General features: G+C 41.9%; 1 protein-coding gene across 5 annotated transcripts in view; it reads left to right on the forward strand.

Moving 5' to 3' along the window:
• The first annotated feature begins 117 nt into the window (after window positions 1–117).
• The window catches only part of ptk2aa (protein tyrosine kinase 2aa), an 82,180-nt gene continuing 59,303 nt past the window's right edge, over window positions 118–22,994 (forward strand). Inside the window, exons 1-3 of one of the 5 annotated variants that reach the window (XM_072705788.1) lie at window positions 118–359; window positions 3,040–3,103; window positions 22,955–22,981. Coding sequence is in view for 1 of the 5 variants with exons in the window: in XM_072705783.1 (XP_072561884.1) it covers window positions 16,129–16,147; window positions 22,955–22,981 (46 nt within the window). In the remaining 4 variants the exon portion in view is untranslated. Of the gene's footprint in view, window positions 360–3,039; window positions 3,104–15,917; window positions 16,148–22,954; window positions 22,982–22,994 lie in introns of those variants that run through there. The other 4 variants (XM_072705787.1, XM_072705783.1, XM_072705789.1 and 1 more) reach the window with 4 other exon arrangements.

Here is a 22,994-nt window from a genome sequence, read left to right on the forward strand (position 1 = left end):
TTTCACATACGCTGGGTGTGCAGCTCCGCCGGGTCGGCCGCGCTCCCTGCGCCGAGAGGGTGTGACCGCTGCTTGGCTCCTGCTCCGTGTCCGCCATGTTGGAATGCTCAGCCTGGGATGCGGCGTTGCTGTGTCAGTGAGGGAGCCGCGGCGGGAGCGAGCCTAGAGACGAGAGCGAGCGTCGGAGTGGGACGCGGAGCGGGCGCGAGCCTAGGAAGGGGACACGGAGCGGCGGGCACACGCACCGCCCGACTGGGAGAGACGGAGACGTTTGACGGGATTTTAAAACGCCTGATAGCAGCACATAAACACCGAAAAAAGACAGGCGAGACAGCAGGCGCCGCCGGGGGGGGACTGAGGTGGGTACATATTCAGTGGTTTTGCTGTAAGGGTTTTTTTCCGCCTAAAAAAATGAATAACTTCGGCGCGTGTGGGAGCGAAAGGGGGCTCCTGACAGTAGTGACTGTGTTTGTTATTTCCACGCTGAACTCCAGTGAGGAAAAAACAGAAGTAATTAGACTGGAAAACAAAAAACAAGGTTTCTTATTTAATAAATTGTTAAAGCCTCCCCGCCCGAATGGTGTAGCCAAGTACGATATGAGGTTCATCCCCAGTTCTTGGCCATGAGCGGACGGTAACGGCAGCCGGGGCTCGGCGTCCGAACTAGCTGTGCGCCTGTAATCCGCCGGTTCTCCCAGCCTTTCGGTTGTTCCTTTAAATCCCATAAAAACACCACACTTCCAAGCCCCAATGTCCGAAATCACAGCGACGGGATGCGTCCCCGTCACGTCGCCGTAAAAGGCTGTTTGAGGTTGTGGAGATGTATAGAAGATCTGTACTCCCCCGGGTTACCCCTACGCCGTGTACCTTGCTTAAAGGCTTTGGCACTTGGCTTATTGGTCGTTAATATATATTGCTAATTTGTAAACGGATACTTTTAGATCGTTGAATGTGCCGCTCGCTGTCGGTTCATGATACGCGGTGCATTTCCATACCCCGGGGCAATAGGAATTACAGTGCAGAAGGCCGTGTATTTTTAGACCCACACTGGTTGGCCTTAGCTGCCTACATGCACTTTACATCCACCATCCACGCCTCTTTCTGGTTTATTCTCCTGTGCAATAAAACGCAAAAAATAAACGTCAGCAGTGTTCAGCGCGACGTAGTCGTCTGCGCACGATTCTTATCGATGTTTAACGCTTTTTAACGTGCTTTTATTTGTTGATAGACGATTCGGGCGACTGCAATTTACAGGTAATGCCTAGGTGAGCGAAACAGTTTAAGCAAGGTTTGTCTGGTGTTTCTATAAAACATGGCTTGTAGAGAACACTGTTCCAACTTTAAACTGGATATAAATGCTGTTAGGATATGCACAAATTTGAAGCCCCGACTTGATAATAAAACAGGTTTCACTACTGATAAGCTGGTCAATATATAGCGGCTCTGCGTAAGTGAAAGCAACCTTAGTGGAAACTCACAGGATTGGTTTAATTTTTCACAACATAAAAATTCTGTTTGTGTGTCTCTTGGTACCAAAAAAGTGTTCGCTGATTCTGATCAATGTATGGCCAAAGCCACAGTTCTTCAACTTTTTTTTTTTTTTTTTTTTTTTTATAAGTTGCTGATGACGGGAAGCCTGCTTCAGTGTCCAAGGCTTGTTGCTTTGTTTTGCTCTGATTGTAGATGCAGGATGTTCTGCCTCATTTTGTGTCCCGCAGAATCTAGGGGAAAACACCCTTTTCCTCCTCCAGGCCTGCTATTCTGATACTCCGATATGGTTGATCTAGCGAGCTGTCTTCTGTATGGTACCTTATTTCTTCAGTTTATAATGAGAAGAAGCTTGTAGTATGTGGAAGCATATCGACACTGTCTGATGAAAACTGCATATGTCCTCTTTTTGACTGTGGCTTTTTACCAGAAGGAATATGGACATTCTGTCTACTGACAATCTGACATCTAATTGACCACTGAAAATAAGGTTTATGAAGTCATCCATTTTAATAAATCGATGAATTAAAATGAATTTTGTTCTAGTTAACATTTTTATTCATGATGGTTGTTAGCATGGATTACTTTATATTGCTAGTTTTAACAACTTTGATAGCTAGCCAGCCAACATCTTTGTTAATTGTGAATACAAAGCGAGATTAGTTTGTATCTTCTTGGCTCTGACATTTACCTCACTGACAATTATTCATGCAAGTCCATTTAAAAGATTAAATCATTCACTGGCGGCTGTGGAAAGATAGGTTTCTATTTGTGGTGCAAGGGTTTGTTATTATGTAAAGTAGTTTTGGAGAAAATGCATTTTTCATACTCTTGAAATAATTAAATCTGTGTTTTTCAATGGATAGCAACAATATTAAGTATTATTGGCATCTGATATGATGTTGAAGGGCTGATCCTAAGGTATGAGCACCAGACAGACAAAATTGTGCGGTTATTATCTTCTGCGTTATGTCTGCCTCTACCTACACGGCCCTTCAATTTATTTGCTTATCCTGTGCTTTTGTTTAAATTCTGACATTCAAATAATGAACCTGGATAACTTGTGGTGCACTAGGTAACATTATCATGTCTCACAAAGTTGCACATCTAAATTGTCCAAGGTGTGTGTGTGCTTGCTTGTCCAGTGGTGGACAAGGTAACCCCCTGTCTGATTTCCAGAGCTGTCTTGGGATTTGCTCCCTCTGTCCTCGCACTAAATAAGTGGTTGTAAGATGGATGGATGAAATAAAGAACCTGTTCCTAGTTTGTCTGCAGAAATGTTGTGCACTGTGATGTAAAATAAATTATTATGGGGTCATATTTTTTATGTGATATTACTAGTATTACATCGATATTGGGGGGTTAGTGACGTTTTTTTTTCTTTTTTATGTAAAACAAAAGAACTGTCTATAGGCCGAATTGAATAATGAATTAAAATCCCGTGTCTTCTAAGTAGAGCTGTTACCTGTTATGTGTTTTGTGGGATCATCCCATATAGTAAAATCCTGTGTCCTGTCTTGAACCAATACGTGATGTGTCTTGTATTTTCAGACCATGTTGGGGGTGAGGGTATTCCTTAGTCCCTCAGATAGAAGGTGACAGCCATATTTCTGCAGTAAGTGGTGAATAAGCCAACAAAATCTTTTGTCCTCCTTACGTAAAATGCTTTGTCATCCAGTGCAGTCATCTGCATTATTTTAGTAAGTATGACTTTAGCCTGGTGCAGCTAACTGTAAATAATGATAAAGTTTAAATATCGGCTGGCAGTGTCAGCCAAAATTGACACATTGGACCAATATTGATATCTTGACTTTTTTTTAAATCTTATTTTTTGTAATAAATATCAGCCAATACCAATATTATAACCGATATCATGCATCTCAAGTTATTCCAATATCATGTTTATATTGGTGACATTAAAGTTGTACCTAATGCGGATTCTCTCTACGCACGTACACACTGCTTGTGGTGCATGGTAATATTGCGAATGGTTTCGCTGACGAACCCAGTTGTTAGCACATTCTCTGTATCGTGCAGGTTAAACTGTGTTTCCCTCTGCTGAGCTGCCCACGTGTCACACTGTCTATACATATGGCTTATGTGGCTTTACTTCCTCTTGGTTGGTTAGCTCAGCATCACAAAACATGCTATTGCATAAAGCTGTAAGATGATAAATGGGTGATTAATTTAAGTCTGATTGTGCTGGCTGTCTTGCATATTGTGAGTCATTTTGTTAAAGAAAATGTGTCAGCTTGCATATTAGGGTCACAGAATACAGTCTCAGCCTCAGTGAACTGCTGTATAAACATGAGGCTCTGCTGAGGTGTATAGGGTTATCAAACCATGTCTAACGGGCATGGCTGGATGCTTATGTGTCACGGTAGCGGCTTTGGTAACCCCAAATATCCATACCTGGAGTTTGAAAGGGGAGGATCCTACTGCAAGCATTGAAAGGTTTATCGCTCAGACTGTAACACTGGTCGAGATGTATCATAAATCGGTTTTACAGATGTATGGGTCTTTCTGTCGCTGCTCCTTGCATCATGCTGAACAGATCCAAGGAAAAGACTAAACCTGATGCTTCGAGTATGGGCTCAGGGTAGAAGTTTTTAATGGTGCCTTACTGGCCATTTCTGACTGGTGATTTTTGAGGCTAAATTCTATTTGGACCACCTGACATTGATACTTCATCAGACAGTTCTAGCAACCTCTGTCTTTGGACAATCTGAAATTTACCTGTCTCTAATGAAAGGAAGGGATTTCGGTCTGGGGAGAAGTCCAGATGTTTGCAGACGCTATCCTGACTGCTGGCAAGAATGGCAGGAAAAGGGGAAACAAAGGACTGCAGCACATGTCCTGACTATTCAGTTAGCATGCGTCTGAGAATCTCGACCATGTTGGCAATGCGAAGTATCTTTGTGTGGTCACTGAGTAGCAGATAACTTAATCCTATTTATTGTTTTTGATGCTGTTAGTGGTCATTTAGCAGTGTTGTGGTCCTTGGATCCAGAACATCTCTGAAAGCAAAACCAGAAAAATGGACCATGAACAGTATTGTGTAGTAAAGCCAGTGCTGTGTTTTGACAAGATGGAAGGGTGTAAATTTTGGTGTGCTATGCTCCTGAGCAAGCTGTCTAATTTAAATCTATGTGGCAATGTTCTCAAAAGTAATTTAGAAAGGCCTTTATTTTCATAAATCAGAACAATTCTTCATTCTACATTTATGGAGAAATGATATCTGAAATAAATGTAATCTTATTTACTGGTTTAAAATGCATGTGATAATTCTCCCCAAAGTGAATAAACCTTTACAAATCAAGGAATTTTATGTACCCCACCCAAATTTCAACTCCCACTTCCTCAGCATCACAACAGCTGCAAAGATTTCTGGGTACAAGTTTTTCAGTACTTTAATTAAATACATCTATTCAACATATTGCACAGGAGTAACAAAAAGTAATGAGCATGTGTGCCTTTTAAACAATGGTAATGTGTTGAGCAATCTGAAGAGGGCTTTTCTAAGTGGTTTGTACACTTGATATTTAATGTAAAAATTTTCAATTGCAAAATTAATCAAAAATTCATTATTTTTGAGGAACCATGAAAATATTTTTCCTCTATAATGTAAATGTTAAATGTTAGTTTTCCATTTTGTTAAAATTGAGATATAATAAATTCTGTTTCTGCAAATTACAGGGCAGGATTTTTTTATGGCAAATTTTCATTTGTGTGTGGATACTCCAAAAAGGAAGAAAAAAAGTTAAGACTTTAGAGAAGATTTCACAAAATTCAGAAACTGAAAAGAAAAGGCTGGTTGAATCTATGTGAACTGACTGAAGTTCTTACAGATTTGTGCAAAAAGGCTGATTTAGGTTATCTGTCAGCACTGCAGTGTCATTTTTCACCAGAGTTTTGAATCAAAGTGTGGTGGAACTGAGCTGAGCGAGCCAGGTTACTTTTGGGGGATTAAAATGGGTCTAGTGGCCATCTTGGGTGCAGTTTACATCCATCTCTCTGCTCATTGATAGCCTGGAACTAATAGGAAAGATGTCATGTCTGCAGGGGAAAGAAACACAAGACGTTTCCTGCATCATGCCACGTACTTGTTTTGGGCAACAGATAAATGCATCATGGAACTGTGCCCTTCTTCTCATGGTAGGTGAGGCATGTGTAAGTACTATATTTTGGTGTCTTTATGACCAGACGTAGAGTAGGTTAATCTGTGACTGATATTAGCTGGTCCTGGGTCTTGCAGGTATTGCATCACTCTCACAGCCTGCCAGTTCCCATAGCCACATGAGAAACATCAGATAATGATGTGCATGTTTCGCAGATTCAGACCTAGATATTTTGTGGGGGGCAGAAAGCGGGGTAGTGGTTGGGAGGACGTGTGTGCTGATGGCGACATTTAGGCTAGAGGCCAGGTCCTGTAACTTAGCCCAGCCCCCTGTATTGCGTTCATTCTTCTGCCCATATATAAACTGTCATGGCAGTTCTGTGAAGTGACCTCCTTCAATCTGTAGCTAAATTTACTTTTATACCCCTTGTCCTGTCTTTCACTAATTTCAAAAATTAAGCTGGATGTACACATTCTGGGTCCGTTTGTGGAATCAGTGCTAAACACTTTAATTTGTCTTTCATTAGTCCTTTGATTAACAGCATTGCAATGATCATGATGGCAGCTGGAGAGGTGGACCCCTGTATCTCTTACATTTTGAAGAGATGACGGTTGTGATGATAATTTGTGTGTCTGCTTGCAAGTAGGTAGGGGCAGGCCACGTAAACATACCTGTGGTCAGATTCCTCTTCAGAATAGATAGACTTTTGGTCTTGGTATGTTTTTGATATCTTTCATTTTCAAGCGCGATCAATGAGCACTTTGTGATAAAACACTATTATTCATTACAATCCCCGCTTTTTGTTGTGTATTTTAGTCACGATGAAGCCGTTTCTTTTGGCGGTTTGTCTGTGTTATTTATGGAAACGCTTGAGAGAGTTTACACTCTTTCCCCAGCTCCTAGAGGCTGTGAAATCCATAAGAATCGTGCACAGAATGAATGCAGGTGTGCTGTGTGATAAGGAGTCACATTTACTTCACTGCTTTATCACTTTGCTGTAGCTTCAGGGCTTTAAGTTTTTCTTATTTTGCTATTTTATTTGTCTGCTGTTCTAGTTCTGGCGGAATGTGTGATCCATTCTAATATGTGGGCAAAATGTCTGATTCAAATTCACGTGTGTGTGTGATGAAGCCGCTGTGTCTGTTTGCAGTTTTGTGGTTTTTGAAGATGCTTGCTTGTTTAGTGACGACATTTTCTTACTGTACCTGAGTGTTCTCCAGAGCTCCCCGTTCATGTTCATCACTAAATATTATGGAGAGCAACCAAATGATATTCTATGAAGCAGTTTTAGTTTTCGTCTGTTTTGCGCTGGGATGTTCAGTGTAAGACAGCTATTCCTTATTAAATAGCAAGATTGTTTAAAGTACTTATCGAGCCCTGTTTTAAGTTTTTTTGTAGCTAAGTTGCTTTTGATAAAAGAAGCTATGTTTTTACTCATTTATAGCTGGCTGTTTCAGTGGAGCAGTCCAGCACAATCCTTTTAGCTCTGTGACCCCTGACAGCCAGCTTTCAGGGGGTACACCTGGAATGGGAACAGGTCTGTGGGGGGCTGAGAGGGGAGCATATCCTGCCATTTTTGGGAGGCCTGGGGGTAGGCCGGCTGATCCAAGGCCCAGTCATTCGTAGGGCATAGTGCCCCACGTTCTTAGCACGACACGCTGGATGTTTGGCCCAGTGTTGAGGCACATTTCAGGGCTTTAGGCCCAGAAGTTCCTGCTGAAAGAGCTACTGTACTTCCAGGATGAATTGCACAGCTGTAGGTCACACTTCCTACTGCGTCTGTAGGTGTCGACTATGTAATTACTATGTAAAAGTATTCTGCATAATTTCCAGTGTGATGGTTAAGGTGTGAATGTTTCTGATAATGTATTGTTTATATTTCACACAATGCATATGCTCACTTCTGTACTCTGAAACTATGGAATGAATAGCTGCTTTAATCCACTGCAAGTTGCACTTTTTTTAAAATTAATGTAATATGCTACTCCCACCGAATGACAGGGTGGTGTGGCTTGTGTAAGCTCAGTGTCCTCTGGGAGGTCAGATTCTTGTTAACAATAGAAGGAAATGTCCCCATTAGGGGGGGTCCTTACCCTCCGGTGCTGTGGATGTGTGTCTGAGTTACAGAAGCGTTTTGTAGCCATCGTCTCGCAAGATTCCCTCTCTAGAACGTGAGCAAGCAAGTACCAGCGTGCTCTTGGGATGAAGAGGTCCTTTCAGAGGGACAGAAGGAGTGGATCTTACAGCCATTTTCCTGCAGTGATTAGAGATACATAAGAGGGAACAAATACAGTCTCTATTCATTCCTGTGTAACATTTGTAGATGGAGGTCACTTCAGTGGCAACCTTAGGCTTGGAGAGATACATGCCCCTCTGCATGCTAAATTATGTTGCTAAGGATATGGAATGTCCTCTTGATAAAGCAGACACCTCAAGGTTATTGATATCTGAATAGTACCCCTGCGTCCGGGGAACGGGAATCCTCAAGAGCCACTTGGATCTCATTGTGCAGTGTGTTGCTTATATGTCAAATAAATTTTTGCTTTGATTCAGATGCTTAAAAAAGGGATTTCAATTCAGCAGGAACATTCTGTTAAAACCTGGCCATCATACTGTCCAAGTCTTAATTAGGGCTGGGTGATGTGGCCTCAAATCAGTATCATGATTAATTGAACATTCTACTTCGATTTTGATTAATGTGCGATTTTGTTGGTTGTTGTTTGTGTTAATGAATATATACCACAAATTGCTTTAAATACTGATCACGCCTGTCTGGGTGAAATTGATCACTATAAGTGGATAATCATTATAACCATTTTTTTTCTTTTTATTTATGTCTCAGGCAGATTACCATCTAATTGACATTTGTATATTTATTACATGAATATAAGGTAATAATACGGACAGCGTCAGTATTTACTGAATTTTATTTACTCTTTCAAATACAATACAGTTATTTCAAAAGTTTTTCAAATTACAGTACTGTACAAATTAAATTAAATATGCTATAATACAGTACTGTACATAAAGTATAGCTTATTGCATCTTGTTGGCTAATTTTTGGCAGTTTATCATAGGCTTTGATGAGTCTATAGTCATAATTGAGAGAAAATAACTTTCTTTTTCCTGTCACGTTTTCTGTGCACACAGCAACCTCAGGTAGCTAGCTGAAAGTAGATGGGCTACCGCAAGGTGAAGTAAGCAAGTTAAAAAAAAAAAAAAAAGTAATTTAAATTTTTTCCAGATGTACACTGTAAGTGGACTGCTAAAGTGAATTATTTAAATGGTATTTGTATAGGAATGATTTTGTCCCAAGCTTTTTCATCCATTTAAGCAGTTGAACACAATAGCCTTGATCACTATAAACAGTTTCCACTGTATTTTAAATATTGCTAGTGCTGAACGGATTGGTGGTACTACCTTTGATAGCTGAAACGGTTTTTCTGCAGCATGTACATTTGACCTCCTTTTGTTTGGTGTCATTTTCTTTAAAGCGTCCAAATGACGGACACACCATTTTTCTTTGGTACAAGCTCCTGGAGTTGCTCATTTGGCTCGGTGTTTGAGTTCTCCTCCATGTCACAAACTGGATGGCACGGAGTCACATGACAATACATGCAGTAGTATGTTTTTAAGGTAACACTACATGAAAACACACCGGAGAGAGTTGTTTTTTTTTTTTTTTTTTTTTTTTTGGAAGTATTTACAGAATACTAACAGAAAAAAAAAAACAAAGTAACTGACATGGGCAAGATTACGTCGATTAGAGGTTCTGAATGTCGGTTTTGATTAATTTTTGATTAATTACCCAGCCCTAGTCTTAATTATTATTAGTGTTGAATTATAATGTACTCCAGAAAAAAACGTGTTCAGGCTGGTGTTTGAGACCAGGTGATCTCCAGGGTCTTTCTAGGCACAATCAAGGCTTTTGAATCCAAAATATTTTTTTTACAGTTTTTAAATGGAATACTGGTCACGTAGTCTGTGATAAAGGAGGATGCAGCTCTTCAGGATTTGTTGTTTGACCTCTATGGGCTCACCATGAGGGATCTCTGCATCCTGTAGCCAAGGCAGCCCTGAAACTACTTCTGTTTTCAGCTGTGCAGTTCTGGAAGTCCGTGCCCCAAGTGCATGACGACTTGCGGCACAGTGCTGTATGAAGGCCAGGCTTCATGACTCAGCCTGGGACGACCCTCCCCCCCCACTCACACACACAACTCAACCGACGTTTGTAATTACGCACTGTGAGTCATGGGGGACCGAGCTGGGGGGGTTGTAGGCTGACGCCATGACCTCTATGGCTCTGTCTGATACGCTGGGTGCTTGTTTTTAGAACATTTTGTTTCTGTAAATGCACAAATGGGGGATGGGGAAGCGGTCACAGGAACTAAAACCTTTCAATATCCGTGTCATGATGGGCTATTTGCTGTTTTAACATCTAGCAAAAAAACAAACTTAACTGCTATTCATAAATGTCTTCAGTAATTGAATTCCGTTACTTTGCAGGCTTGAACCTGCCATATTTCCCCCCAATGTCTACATTTATTCATGTTTTTTTTATGCCAGGCTGGTGCAAGATATTAGTAGTGTTTGAGAAGTAAGAATCCCCAGGGAAGCTCTTGGAAAATGTTACCGCATTCTTTCATTTATTGTATTCATTTGTAGTAATCATCAGAAATTGTTTTCTACCCCTTATCTATTCAGGCAGTGTTCAGTATTCCGTCCGGTCATAAAAGCTGAGCCCAGTGATATGTATTGTCTGCCCTGTGCGCACATCCCAGAGGACAGATGTCCACTAGAACTGTACCCTTGGTATTCCGTGACCAGAGAAGTGAACACAAGTCAATCTCCTTCAGGTTGAGATGAATGCCCTGCTTCAGGTTGTTTTGGCTCTTGACCCTCTGTATGTGCTTCCTGGACAGTGCGGGACTTGCTTTTCAAAGAATTAGAGCTTCATTCATTCATTTCTTTTATTGGAGGCTTTTCGCTTTAACACCCCCCCCCCCACCCCCAGCACACACACACACACACACACACACACAACAAAGGAATGTTTTCATAAAGCATTGTAAAGCAAGTGTTTCTAAAGCACTGTATACCATTACAGCTGATTGAATCAGCACCATCGAATGAGCAGCAGGGTGATGACATCTACATGACTAAAAGTGATACCATGATGTGAATGTTTCTGTGCACCTGGGTCCCCGCTAACATTTCGGGGAAGACCGGGGGGTGGCGTTTGGTATCGAAATCTGTACTTGCCCTTGGAGGATATTTTTTTAAAGCCAGGCAAGTAATTGTCTTCTGCTATTAGTCAGAATTGTACATGTGCTCTGCCTATAAACAGTTTTTAAAAGGATCTGGGGAAAGGTGCTCGCTAGCCAACAGGTTCCCGACTCTCTGCTTTAGCCTTATACCATCAAGTATGTAACATGAAGTCAATCCTAAGGTCTACAGTGCTAACAATGAGATTAATTACAGGGTCTGAACCACTAGGGGGATCACTTGCGTCTATGTTGCGTTGCACGCAATTTCAAAGGACGCCTTACAAGCATACCTAAGCAGAGCTTCCCCAGGAGGACACACCCTATTGCACACTCTCATCCATACACATGATGGGATCATCCACACTTTTCTCACTGTCGAGGCTTTTGATGGGAGCATTCGAACAACTCATGCAGTGTCAATGCCTTGGTTTATAATCTGTGGGGAGTGTTTTATTAAGGAGCTTTGGAGCTGAATGTTGCCGCTTGTCAAAGCACTGGAACTATGAATGGAATGTTAAGCTGTCTTTTTTTTTTCTTTTTTTTTTTTATGGTGTGACTCTCAGCTGATGGGGTTAGAGGAGTCACTGTGGTCTTATGAATGAAAATACGGTTTTGTGACCATCAGACCCCTGGAGCACAGACGGAGCCAGCGGTAGACGCTATTGCCATTTTCCTTTGGTTAATAATAAGACTTAAAATGAACAAAGGTTTAAGGCTGTGGGCCAAAATTGAAGGGATTTAATCCTAGGATAATAAGAAAATCCTCTTTTCTGCATAAAACTGCAGGAGGCAAATTGTGGTGAACTCACTGGAAATATTAAAAGATGTTAAAATCTGCAAAGCCACATGCAAATTACTTAAAAACAGTGTTCTTAACAATCTGGCCTTCCTTGAGCTGCACCTGAATGACCACATTGAGGAAGATCTCTAATCAAACTCAGTCAGCGTCAGCAGTGTTGGTGTCAGGTAAAGACGCTTAATGAGAAGGTTCTCTGCATGATTCTGGGTAAGTGTCCAGTCTCCTATGCCTGGCCGCTGTGGTAGGGAGAGAGAGATTCTCATGGTGCTTCAGTATGGTGGTCTTTGTAAGATACCCTGGATGAGGTTGCCTGATGAATTCATTAAAAAAAGCATCACACGGTACCTGCACTTGCAGGGGGCTCTCTGTATGCGTATAATGCTGACACACTGTATGGGGGCTCCCATCTCAAGAGAACGAAAATGACAGACGTAAGCCAGCTGGGAGGCAAGAAGCACAATTAACATGTCACTATGAGAAATTCTTTTACTTCCTGTGTCCGCCAAGGGGGCACTTGCTGAGACAAAGATGCTTTAACAGCTGCTGAGACCCTGAATTGCAGAAAGGATGTATCTCACTTCCTTCAGACATGATCTTAAAGACCGGCAGATCTGGGGATGGTTGATCAGAGTCCTGTAGAGAGGAAGTTGACATCTGTCCTACCTGTGGAAGGCTGCTGTGTTATTGTTAAAATTGACTCCCATTTGAAGGTCTTAACCACATTGATAAATTTGAAGTGCATTCTCAGAGTAGCTTTCCTGGTTGCTGTGGCAAATGTGCATGTTACATTAGCTCCTTTGGCAGATTCTGTCCTGAAGCATATGTCAGAGCGAATAATGTATGTATTAAACAAACTGAGCCCCAGCACAAGGACACAATCAGTAAGTGCTCTGACTCCTCTGCATTGATGAGATGCAGTAGTAATGACGACACAATAGGAAACAGTGTGCCAGTTTAAGATGCATGAGAATACCAGTGGAGTGCTGGCTATGTGACGCAATTCACAAATAACCTCACAACGTGACCAGCGCCGAAAGCTGAACGTTCACATGCATCCGTGCAGATCTGTAAGATCAGTGGTCTCTGGCAAACAATCAGGAAGGAGGCTGTATGGATTCAGGGCTCACTTTGAGGAAACAGGATGGCCCTCTGCCTCTGGTTTTGCTTTAGCCAGTTTTATGTGGAGCTCAGTATGTCACACAGTTTTTTTTATTTATTTAATTATTAATTTGTCTTCATACTGTGTCATTCTGGCCAAGCTAATTGCGATCTGTCTTTTGATGGTGCTGGAGACGAGGCGTGGTGAGCTATGGGATAGCTTCTGTTTCCTCTTTTTTTTCTTTTTCTCCCCACTCTCCTGGGGCTTCCTTATGTCTGAGTTGGTAAAGCCATGTGTCACCCTCCTGCTGCTAATGTGACCGTTAAGTTCGTATCTGGGTGGCCCCAAGTGGCCGGAGAGCCACCGACGCAGTGCCATCGATGCAGAATAGCTTGCCAGCTCCTCTGCCCTTCGCCGAATGTCCTCAGACCGAATAAAACTTCCTGCTTGCACCTTCCCTGAAGGAAAAAATGAGGCAGATGAATTATGGATTTAATTCAAGGCTGTTTGCATATGCTTGTGAATGCCGCATTTCATCCAGTGTCCTGGCTACATGCCTTGCCCTTTATCGGACCAAAATCCAAAAGCATTTTCTTGACTGTCTGATTGCTCGTAAGTGAGAGACTGGCTTTGCTCAACAGTGAGCCTCAGGAGACATGTTTCTGGACAGCTGCTGCAGTGTGTGTGTGTGTCTCATGTTTTGTATTAGTGTCATCCTGGCCCTCTCTTGCAGTGAGAAACTGTTTCCTATCAGAAGCCTTGTTTTCATTTAATAATTTAATCTTAGTATGGGGAAGAGCACTTTAACATAATATTGATTCCTGTCTTTATTGTGGTAAAATCATCAGTTAATCCTTTAACTGCAGGGGCTTCTGCAAGTGTACAATTTGAGGTGAGGCCAGTAATTTGGGAGTTTGGTCCCATGGAGGATTCACACAGATCTACCTGTCTGATGATGACATTTTCGTGTAATTGTTCCTTTTTCAATCGTGCGATGGATGCTGGAGCCCAGGTACTACACCTTCAGATGACAGTGAGATTCCCCTCAAGGGGGTGGTGGTGTTCTCTACATGACTGCTGCTGTTATGTGAGCTTGCTTTAAAGGAACGGTCTGCACCATGCATGGTCCTAAGCATCTAATGTCCTGTCTGAAAATGAAACTTCAGATAAACAAATTCGTTATGATATGACAAACATCTTCAGTACATCCTGTGCATGATCGGGGACTGAAAGAAGACCCAGTGAAATGCATTATTTAGTGCACAGAATGCTTATGTGTTATGGTTTGTAGATTTGTATATATGTGAAAGTATGTGTGTAGTATGGTTATACCCATAAGCATTAGAGTCTTGCGTACTTTAGTAATGGTTTGACGGTGAGGGGTGTTGTTAATTAATGCTCAATAGACTGGATAATCCTGGCGTGTGGCTTTTAGAAAGTTCCATTCATTCTTGTGTCTAGCTGATTGAATTCTGGAATGAAATCATTATAAAAGTAGATTTGTAGAAAGATTAAATGATGTACACTAAAATTGCATTAAACTTTTTTCCAGTTATCTGGTGGAAAACAGAAGTGAAAAACAAACCCGGCGTAGGATGTGAAGAAAACCATAGGATGCAATTTAATTTTTCTCACACAGCTGGTTAGTGGAAGCATAGGAAGTGTGTGGGCTATTTTCAAGGGGTACAGGTTGTTTCCAGGGGCTTCACTTTGATGTGACCACAGTGAATAGTTTTCCCTGTGGCCCCAGAGGTGATATCCCCACATGGAAGCAACATCCCTGTGTGTTTGAGAGATGTCTGGACAAGCTTGAAATTGGTTAATTTTGTGTGAATTTGATTTTGATTGTAGTTGTCACATGTTCCGTGTGTCCCCCTTATTGTTCTTTCTTAATATGGCATCAAGGATTCATGAAATGAGCAGATTATGGACCCATTACTAGGAACTGTGTTTACAAATGGTGGACACTGGTTTATTGATATTCAGATCAAGGAAATACTAAGGTTCCATCCATCTATTTTCCATACTCGCTTGTCCTGTGTGGGGTTAGGGTGGTCCGGAGCTCTTGAGCTTAAATTTTACTATTCGTAGACTTGGAAGTAAAGTGTCCCTGTGTAATATGGTACACAGTACAATTTTTCTTGGACACACTATGTGTTGCCTGTGAGGAATAAAATGAACTTAATTTCTGTACGAAATATGCTTTATATGTTGCTTACTGGACTGCTAGGTGAGTAAGAGCTCCCTTTGGCTAATATTAGGTCTCAAATGTCACTGTAGTGCTGCTGGGTAATAAACATGAAATCTCACTGCAGCAAAAGGCAGTGAGAGGTTATATAAAGCCCTGTTTTCTTTATTGTTTCTGCTCTGTAACTGTGTGTCTGTTGGAACTTTACTGCATCGGAACCAGAGCTCATGTCTCACATCAAGCGGCCCCATCATTTATGTTTTCACCGTTGAAGACAACAAAGCATCTTTCAGACTTTGCGTCATGTTTTTTTTCCTTCCTTGGGGGTAGACAAGGCCTGCAGTATTCTTGTGCTGGAGTATAATGTTACATGTGGCTTTAGAACAATGATTTATTCCAGAAGATAGGATATACATGTCCTATTATTAACTGTAATATTTTTCCCTTTTAAGACATGTGGAATACATTCTGACACTCAAAAGCTGCTGTATAGTCCTTAGGATCCACTATTTCCCGTTGAACCCAGACTTGTTTTGCCTGTCAGTTGAGGGGAAACACTGCATAGGTTGGTTGCCTTTAGCTAATCAGAAGATTACATTCTTCTCTAAGTTTGATTTCTCTTTTGTTTGCACTCCATGAAATGGTTTAATTTCCCTCCTGTTAAGTTGCGTCTTTTGTCGTGACCATTGAAGCCTCATTTGAAGTGAAGGATTAATGTGCCCTGTCTTGTGTCTCAGATGATGGGCATCCAACATTAGGCAGGCGATTGCTTTTGTTTTGTTTTACGTTGTCTCCTGCGTTCTCTCTCTTTCCCTCCTTCCCTCGCTTGCTCAGTCCTTGCACCCCCCCCCTCTCTCTCTCTCTCTCTCTCTCTCTCTCTCCCCCCCCCTCCTCTTCCAGCTTTGAATGAGAGACAAAGACCCCCCCCTCCTCGCCTTCCCTTCTCTCATTTCTTCTGCCTCTGGTCTAGAGTTCGTCCGCTCACGGTGTGTGCGCGTCTGAATCGGTACAGGCCACTCTGCCTGCCACCCCTCTGTCATTCTGCCACGATCCCGGACGGAAAATGAAATCGCTTTTACATTGGCGAGGTTAACAAAGCCGTTGGAAGAGGACCCTGCAGGATTCCGCACTGCTTTCAGGGCTTGTTGGTGGACCAGTTTGCCTTTTAAATGGAGGGACTATATCATGGTGAGAGTGCCTCTATTTGTGCGCTTTTGAAAAAATATTAAGGGGTCCTTCTCTTTTTGCTGTATTGGTGTCCTGTTGTCCTGGCGGCTTGGGTGTTTGTATGCTGATGGATAGTAGGTTTGCTGGGTGTTTGTCCAAGAGTGCTAACTTTACCGTTTACTGCAGATCGACTTGGTACAGGGTACACTTCAGCTGTTTGTTTCAGACGTTGATATTTTAAAAATGGGGGTGAATTTGTACTATAGTGGCAGTGAGCAACATGTCGGAGGCAATATAGGACCATGTACATGTTTTATTATGTTAACTGGAAGGTTTAAACCCTTATTTGATAATGGTAATGTTATCATGCTTATACGATTGCTGTGTTTACTTAAACTATACTGTAACACTTCCTGTCTAATGGGATAGTGCCTTTATAAGGGAAATTTTTACCTTTTGTATTTAAATTCCATTTTTGTATTAAGGTTGCAGTAGTCTAAAAACAATATTCTTGGGACTACTCCAGATTCCTTGTAGAACAATCAGTTCTGTATGACTTTTTTGTGTGTGTATTTAGTATTGTGGCTTAAAATTTATTCACAAAGTTTTTATTTGCAGATCTGATTGTCCCATTTTACTTCTATGTCAGTCAGTACACATTTGCATGATTAATGTTATTTTCAAAATATTATGCACATTAACATGTAACGATGCAGTTTGCTGTGTATCTGTTACAGATCAGACTGATTCCTGGTTCATTACATTGTTTTTTTATTAATATTTAATACAGTCTTTGTCTATTAATGACACATGAATGATAGCTGCTGAGTTAGCAGGTGTTGCAAGCTGCTTGGTGTTCTTCACTTGATGGGTATGTGAGGACTGTAATTTAACAAGTTTTTACAGATTACTCATTTTCTCATTTTTTTTGTCCCTTATGTCATGTTCTTTATTTTTAATTATTTAAATACTATAAATAATTAAGATCTTATTACACATCCAGTGATGTGTAGAGATGTCATTAATACTGTAGGTTAGGTAAACAGTTTTTTTTATATATATAAACATGCTTTTGCAATATTGTGATAATCACAGCAAATCTTTTCATCTGGTCTGTCCTGTATTGATACTGATGTATTTGGCCCAGGAGGATATTTTGGCCATTTGGGGGTGGGAGCTCATGTGCTCCTCCCCCGAGAAGCGCCCCCAGTATGGCCTCTCCAAGCACTCCATCTGCAGGATCCCCAGCATGGCGTCCTCGGACTCAGAGCCATACACCCGTGCTGCTCTGTGTTCATCCCTCTGAGTGCCTAGGATCCATGCGAGGTGTGAGTGAGAGAGGAGGAGAGAGAAAACGGCACGGGCAGAGCAAACGGCTTCATGATGATAGATGTCAAAATGTCGGCCTGTTAACAAAATAGAAGTGCTGGATGTTATTTATGATTATGGGGTTGTATGTGTGAGATGGGGAGAGAGAATACCATGGCAGGTGTTAGACCCCCGCGGGCCGCCGAGGCTTTCTCCGCTCTCCGCTGCAGCGTGTGCCCCAGCAGAGTGCACAGCCTCAGGGCCTTTGTCTCGCAATGGCCCCGCACCGGCATAAGCCGGGCCTGGACAGGGTCGAAGACAGATTATCTCAGCGGTGGTGGGCGGCATTGACTGTGAGATGGCAGTCTGTACCAGTCCTCCAGCACACTTCAGACCTGGGAGATGAATGGAAAAAACACAGCAGGTTAGGGTAGCATTGCCCTGAACTGCATCTTATTAAGCATTTTTCCAGTCTGTATTCTGAAAGGCTAGGTAGGTTATGGCAAGCGTCACGATTCGATATCACACATTTCATAACGATCACAAACTAGATCAAAGTGGTCAATGCTCAGAACAGGCTGAAGTAATGATCCTGCTGCACTTTAAAAAAGGAACAAATTCAATAAAATGCCTGCTTTACTTGCAAGTTGCTTTGTTGCAAAACTAATATATATTCATTACCAAAAGCTGTGCATTTTGTGTTTTTTATAAAGCACAAACACTGGGGGATTTTTGTTTCATCTAAAGAGCTGTGTCACCTTCCGATGCCAACCTCGTCGTACAATTTGGGGTGATTAAGTGGCATCTAAGAATGACAGAGCGGAGGCTGTGACGTGCTTCTAAAGCTGTTGTTCTCTGCAGTGCTATACGGTTGCATGCTGCAGATAAAAAGGATCACTGCAGTGATGCAAGTCCAGGCTGCAGTGGGTCACTGTGTTTGATGGCCTATGTTAATACCTCAGTATGATGCTTAGATTGATTTATTGTGATGTTCACTTTGGTGTTGCACAGCTTATAAACTGCATTGCTCATATCCAACTCGTGAGATTTGTGCATCTTAGTCAGGTATTGGAGAAGCCATATGATATTTACTGGCCTTTTGCAGCTACTGCCATCTATAGGCATTACATAGCTATCGCAGCCACCCTGATTGAAATGGAGAAATGGGTATGAACACACGAAAAAGTATCGATGCAGGGGTTCAAAGTATCAGTGCAGCACTTTGAAAAATATAATCATAATTCAATTAATTTTAGAATCAACATGGGTTAAAAATCCATTTAATATCCTTGATTTACTTGCCTTGATAATGACCACTGCTGTGTTATGTTACCAGAAGTGAAAGTGACTAATCAGTATCCAGAATATAAAAACTAAGCCAGAATAGGTCTTTATTGGATTCATGTGTAAACGGCAATCCAGAGTCCTGTTTTCCCCTTACTTGTGGAAACGTGCTGGAACTCGTACCAACTTGGTTTGTACACCGAGATACCAAGCAGTTGCTCCCCATCATCTAGAAAGGCGGCCTATGATGGATGGTGCCAGAAACCATTCAGAAGAGGAATTACATGGCGCCACTTAGGGTCGCTGTGGCCCTGTGGTCACGGTCCTGCCAGGCAAGCGCTGCACATCAACCTTCCTGCTGCATAGACCTACAGATAAAATACTCTCTGCAGCTTTGGACACTTTTTTTTCCGTATGCTTTTTGCAGTTAAATGGTAGTGGTTTTACAGTAGAACGTATAGTCTTTCTGGTTAGCCAGTGAGGAAGTCCTATTCTAATTGTAAAGGGTTAGTTGGTTTGGTTAACTAATCCCAATTGTGATGTTAAGGTCATCCAGTCAGTCAATAAGGACCTGTGGTTCAAAAGTTGTACTCAAACTGAATTATCTTGTCCTGACTTGTTTGGGATTTTGGGGTCCACTTTGTCAACAGGATTTTCACACAGACCTGCCTCCCTTTACCAGTCCCATGGGCAGGAATAAGGAGAAGGCCATCCCAGTGTTTGACAGTGAAGTACCTGTAGCCTTACTGTACTTACAGCATTTCTCTATTGGAAAAATGTAATTCATTCAGTATGAATGAAAGGACTGAAAATGCTTTGATTGTTGTATATCTCGTGCTTTTGAGCTGGACATGCTCAAGTGTGCAGAGTGTTTTTCTCTTCCAGCAGAAACGTGTGTAATTATCCTGGAGTATAATTGTTGGGCTTGTATTTAAAATAGTTCCATTACAGCATTCTTCACCCTTTTGGAAATTTGCAAGGCTTTTTTTTAACCTTTTAAGTCTAAAATACACTTTTAAGTTACGTTGTACAGCTTTAGTGAGATATGGTTATTAGGTATGATTGGGTACTGTTACTTTCACTGGTTTCCTTATTCTGCCAGATTGTTGTTTCGCTCTGTACACTGTCAGTAATGCCTATCAAACTTCTTTCCATTAATATTCTTGTTTCTACACCAGTAGACTTTAATCTCCTGTTTGATGTATATTCCAAGATAAAATACCAGATACATGATCTACTGCCTGTTTGGGTTTTCATGGCAGTTCCCCCCCTGCCCCGCCTACTTTTTTTGAAACATCGATCTCTGCAAACCCCAGGCTGCAGTTAAGCTGCCTATCATCTCAGTTCTTGCTCCAGAAGCTGCACTTTGAGCCAGGTTTACACCCCCATATCATTTCCTCAAAGGCTAAATGAATGAGAGAATGCCCAAGTCGATAAGTGTGTCCCGTTCAAAGGCCCCCGGGCACACAGGCAGACTGGCAGGTGTTTGCCATGCAGGCCTTTGTGAGGTTTAGTGGGTGGGAGCAGAAGTGTGATGTCCCAAACAGCCTGACCTCCATGTGGGCCACATGAAAGCCCAGCATATGTAGCCCAGCATGACCAGTCTATTAAAGAACAACCTCCCCCTGCCCCGCCCCACTTTATGAAAAGGACCGCAGAGCTGGTTTTAATCCCTTGAGCCCAGAATGAGGTCGGCTTTGGTACCCATAAGCTTCCAGTTTCTCTTGGCCCCTCCAAATTGAGTATTATTGGTTTGCTTAAGTAGGATATTTTACCATTGTAAGTGTTTTTACGTGCTGAAGCTGAAAATTGATAGGTCACATGCTCAATGCACAAGCTTGTTGTTGAAGTTTATAGGGAGTGCAGTAAGGAAATCAGAAAAAATTAGCATCCTAATAAAGGCCAAAAGAGGTCAAAGGTCAGGCCTCTGACATCACACTTGATGTATGTGCTTAAGGTGGAAGGTGGGATTAGCCATGTGGACCTGTGTCTGACAGCTGTCCTTCTAGCTAATAACTATTTCGTTGTGCTTATACAGACCAAAATTATGTAATATAAAGTATAACGTTTTAAATCTTGCGAGGGTGACACGTGAAACTTTCAGCTGTAGTTGCTATAGCCTTTTGCTCTTCGGACACTTACTGCTCCTTATTTGTTTGCCTCCACTGAAGACCAGTATGTAACCAGGCTGTTGTGCTGCAGACCAGATGTCTGTCCTTCAGAGGCTATTTATTCTAAACAGACGTGGTGCAGAAACGTGATGGCTGGGCGGGAGGGGCTGGGGGTGGAACAACAGCCGCTTAGTAACCCTGTCTCTTCGGCCTCCAATAAACCCCTTGTTTCTAGTTCTGACGTGCCCACTTTAGATCCTGTACTGGATCACCAGTAAGGAAGTAGCTTCCTGTGATAGCTTGAGTACTCTGGAAGCCGTAACAGACTCTATGCCACCTGCCAAGGCCGGCTTGAGAAAGCAGGGTTATTTTCGGAGCTGTCCTTCATTTCTGGATTAAGTCAGACTTCGGGGAATGTGTTACAATAGTGTTTATATTAAACATAATTTAACTGTCTTTTTTCTGTTTATTTTTGGAAGGCTTCAAGTTTTCTAATTATTTTTAAGTTCTCCCAGAACTTTTGGCTTTACGTTTTATGGGCTTTGGTGAACCTGAATTTTTATGTTTCCCGTATTCTTTCTTTTGACACCTTTTCGATAGGGATGCGCCAATCCACATTTTTTCAGTTTCAATCCGATACCAATACAGATTCCGATACAAGAGCTCCTTTTACTTTGTTATATTTTATATATTATTTTTTTTAAGCTAGTAAATGCAGATGGAAAAAATGTATGACAAAAAATATTCAATTAGGCTACTACAACATGCATAACGTACTGTTCCACCTCGAATGCCTAAAATTTTAGCACAATTTTTTCCCCACTGGTGTCAGCTCAGTTACTTTGTTGCAATGGCAGCCCTTCTTGTATCACAAGCTGCAGCAAGTTCGCAAAACAGTCCAAGTTAGCGACTCCCAAATCATCCATTGTTTTTTTTTTTGTCTCGCATAGTTGTGTGCGCTTTAAGTGGGATTCTCCATTAAACGCTATTCCCACCTCTCAAAACGTTATTTTACAAAGATTGCAAATCGCTGTGCTACTGGTTTCTGTTAAAAGTGTAAAATTCTCCCAGATCATCACGTCTTATCTTATGTTCCTCGTACTGCGAAGGGTATGTGCATGACGTCACAGCAGGCGGACGTCACTGTACTCACCCCCACTGAGTAGCAAAAAAGACTGAGGGGTAGCATTAGCGTTCGATTTGAATGCCGCAAAAAACTCATGTAAAATGGGAAAGAGCTGTTGTGCGATTGATTGTACAAATAGATTTAACATGAAATAGGAGCTGTCTTTTTAGAGAGTGCCAAAAACTAAATAAGTAAGTATAGGACGTGGATTGGTCACGCATGGCCGATACCCGATCCGTCAAATAGGTCTGGATTGGCGCCGATACCGATCCGAATATGGGATCGGTGCATCTCTACTTTTCGATGCCCTTTATTGCTGTTCATTTTGCTCATGTTCGGTTAATCCTCAGTCTGGTTTCACTTCAGCTCACTATTGGGGGAAAGTGTTTACAAATGACATAGTGATTCTCTCAGTAGTATATCACTGCTTTACAGCTCTACAAATATGAAAATATGTATGATTATGAAGTGCACCATATAGAATCCTCATCTATTCAGTGATGCACCCGCCGTGTGATCTTGGCATACGCGATGTGCTTCCTGGTGTGGTTGTCATCTCCTGGGTGATGATACACAAAATGCAGGAAGTTATGAACATTATTAATTTGCTTTTCGCAAGCTGGGGCCTATTTGAACGAAGCAGTGCTTGTCTTATCAGCCCCCATTGCGGCTTGGATTTGGTGTTTGGCTTTTAAATTAATAACTGCAACCTGAAATGGAGTTGAGTCCTTCCTGTCTGTATCCCTTTCAGGGCTGCCATACTGAGATGGGGGGGGGGGGGGGGGGGTTGAGTTTCTGTTGCCTAATTGCTCTGTAAATCACTGGCTCCCCCTGACCAAGGTGCTGGCAGAGAGCCGGCTGCCCATCATCCTGCATCTCCTCCCAGTTGTCTCTCTGGTACCAGTGTAGCCCAGTGATTCACCTAGATGTTTTAAAATGGCGGAAGGTGATACACAGCTGACCTCTCTCTCTCTCTCTCTCTCTCTCTCTCGCTCACAGATATTTCAAGAATTTCCTACTACACAGGTAAGTGCCTTGA

Source organism: Paramormyrops kingsleyae, chromosome 23 (assembly GCF_048594095.1).
Source record: "Paramormyrops kingsleyae isolate MSU_618 chromosome 23, PKINGS_0.4, whole genome shotgun sequence".
Taxonomy (NCBI): Eukaryota; Metazoa; Chordata; class Actinopteri; order Osteoglossiformes; family Mormyridae; genus Paramormyrops; species Paramormyrops kingsleyae.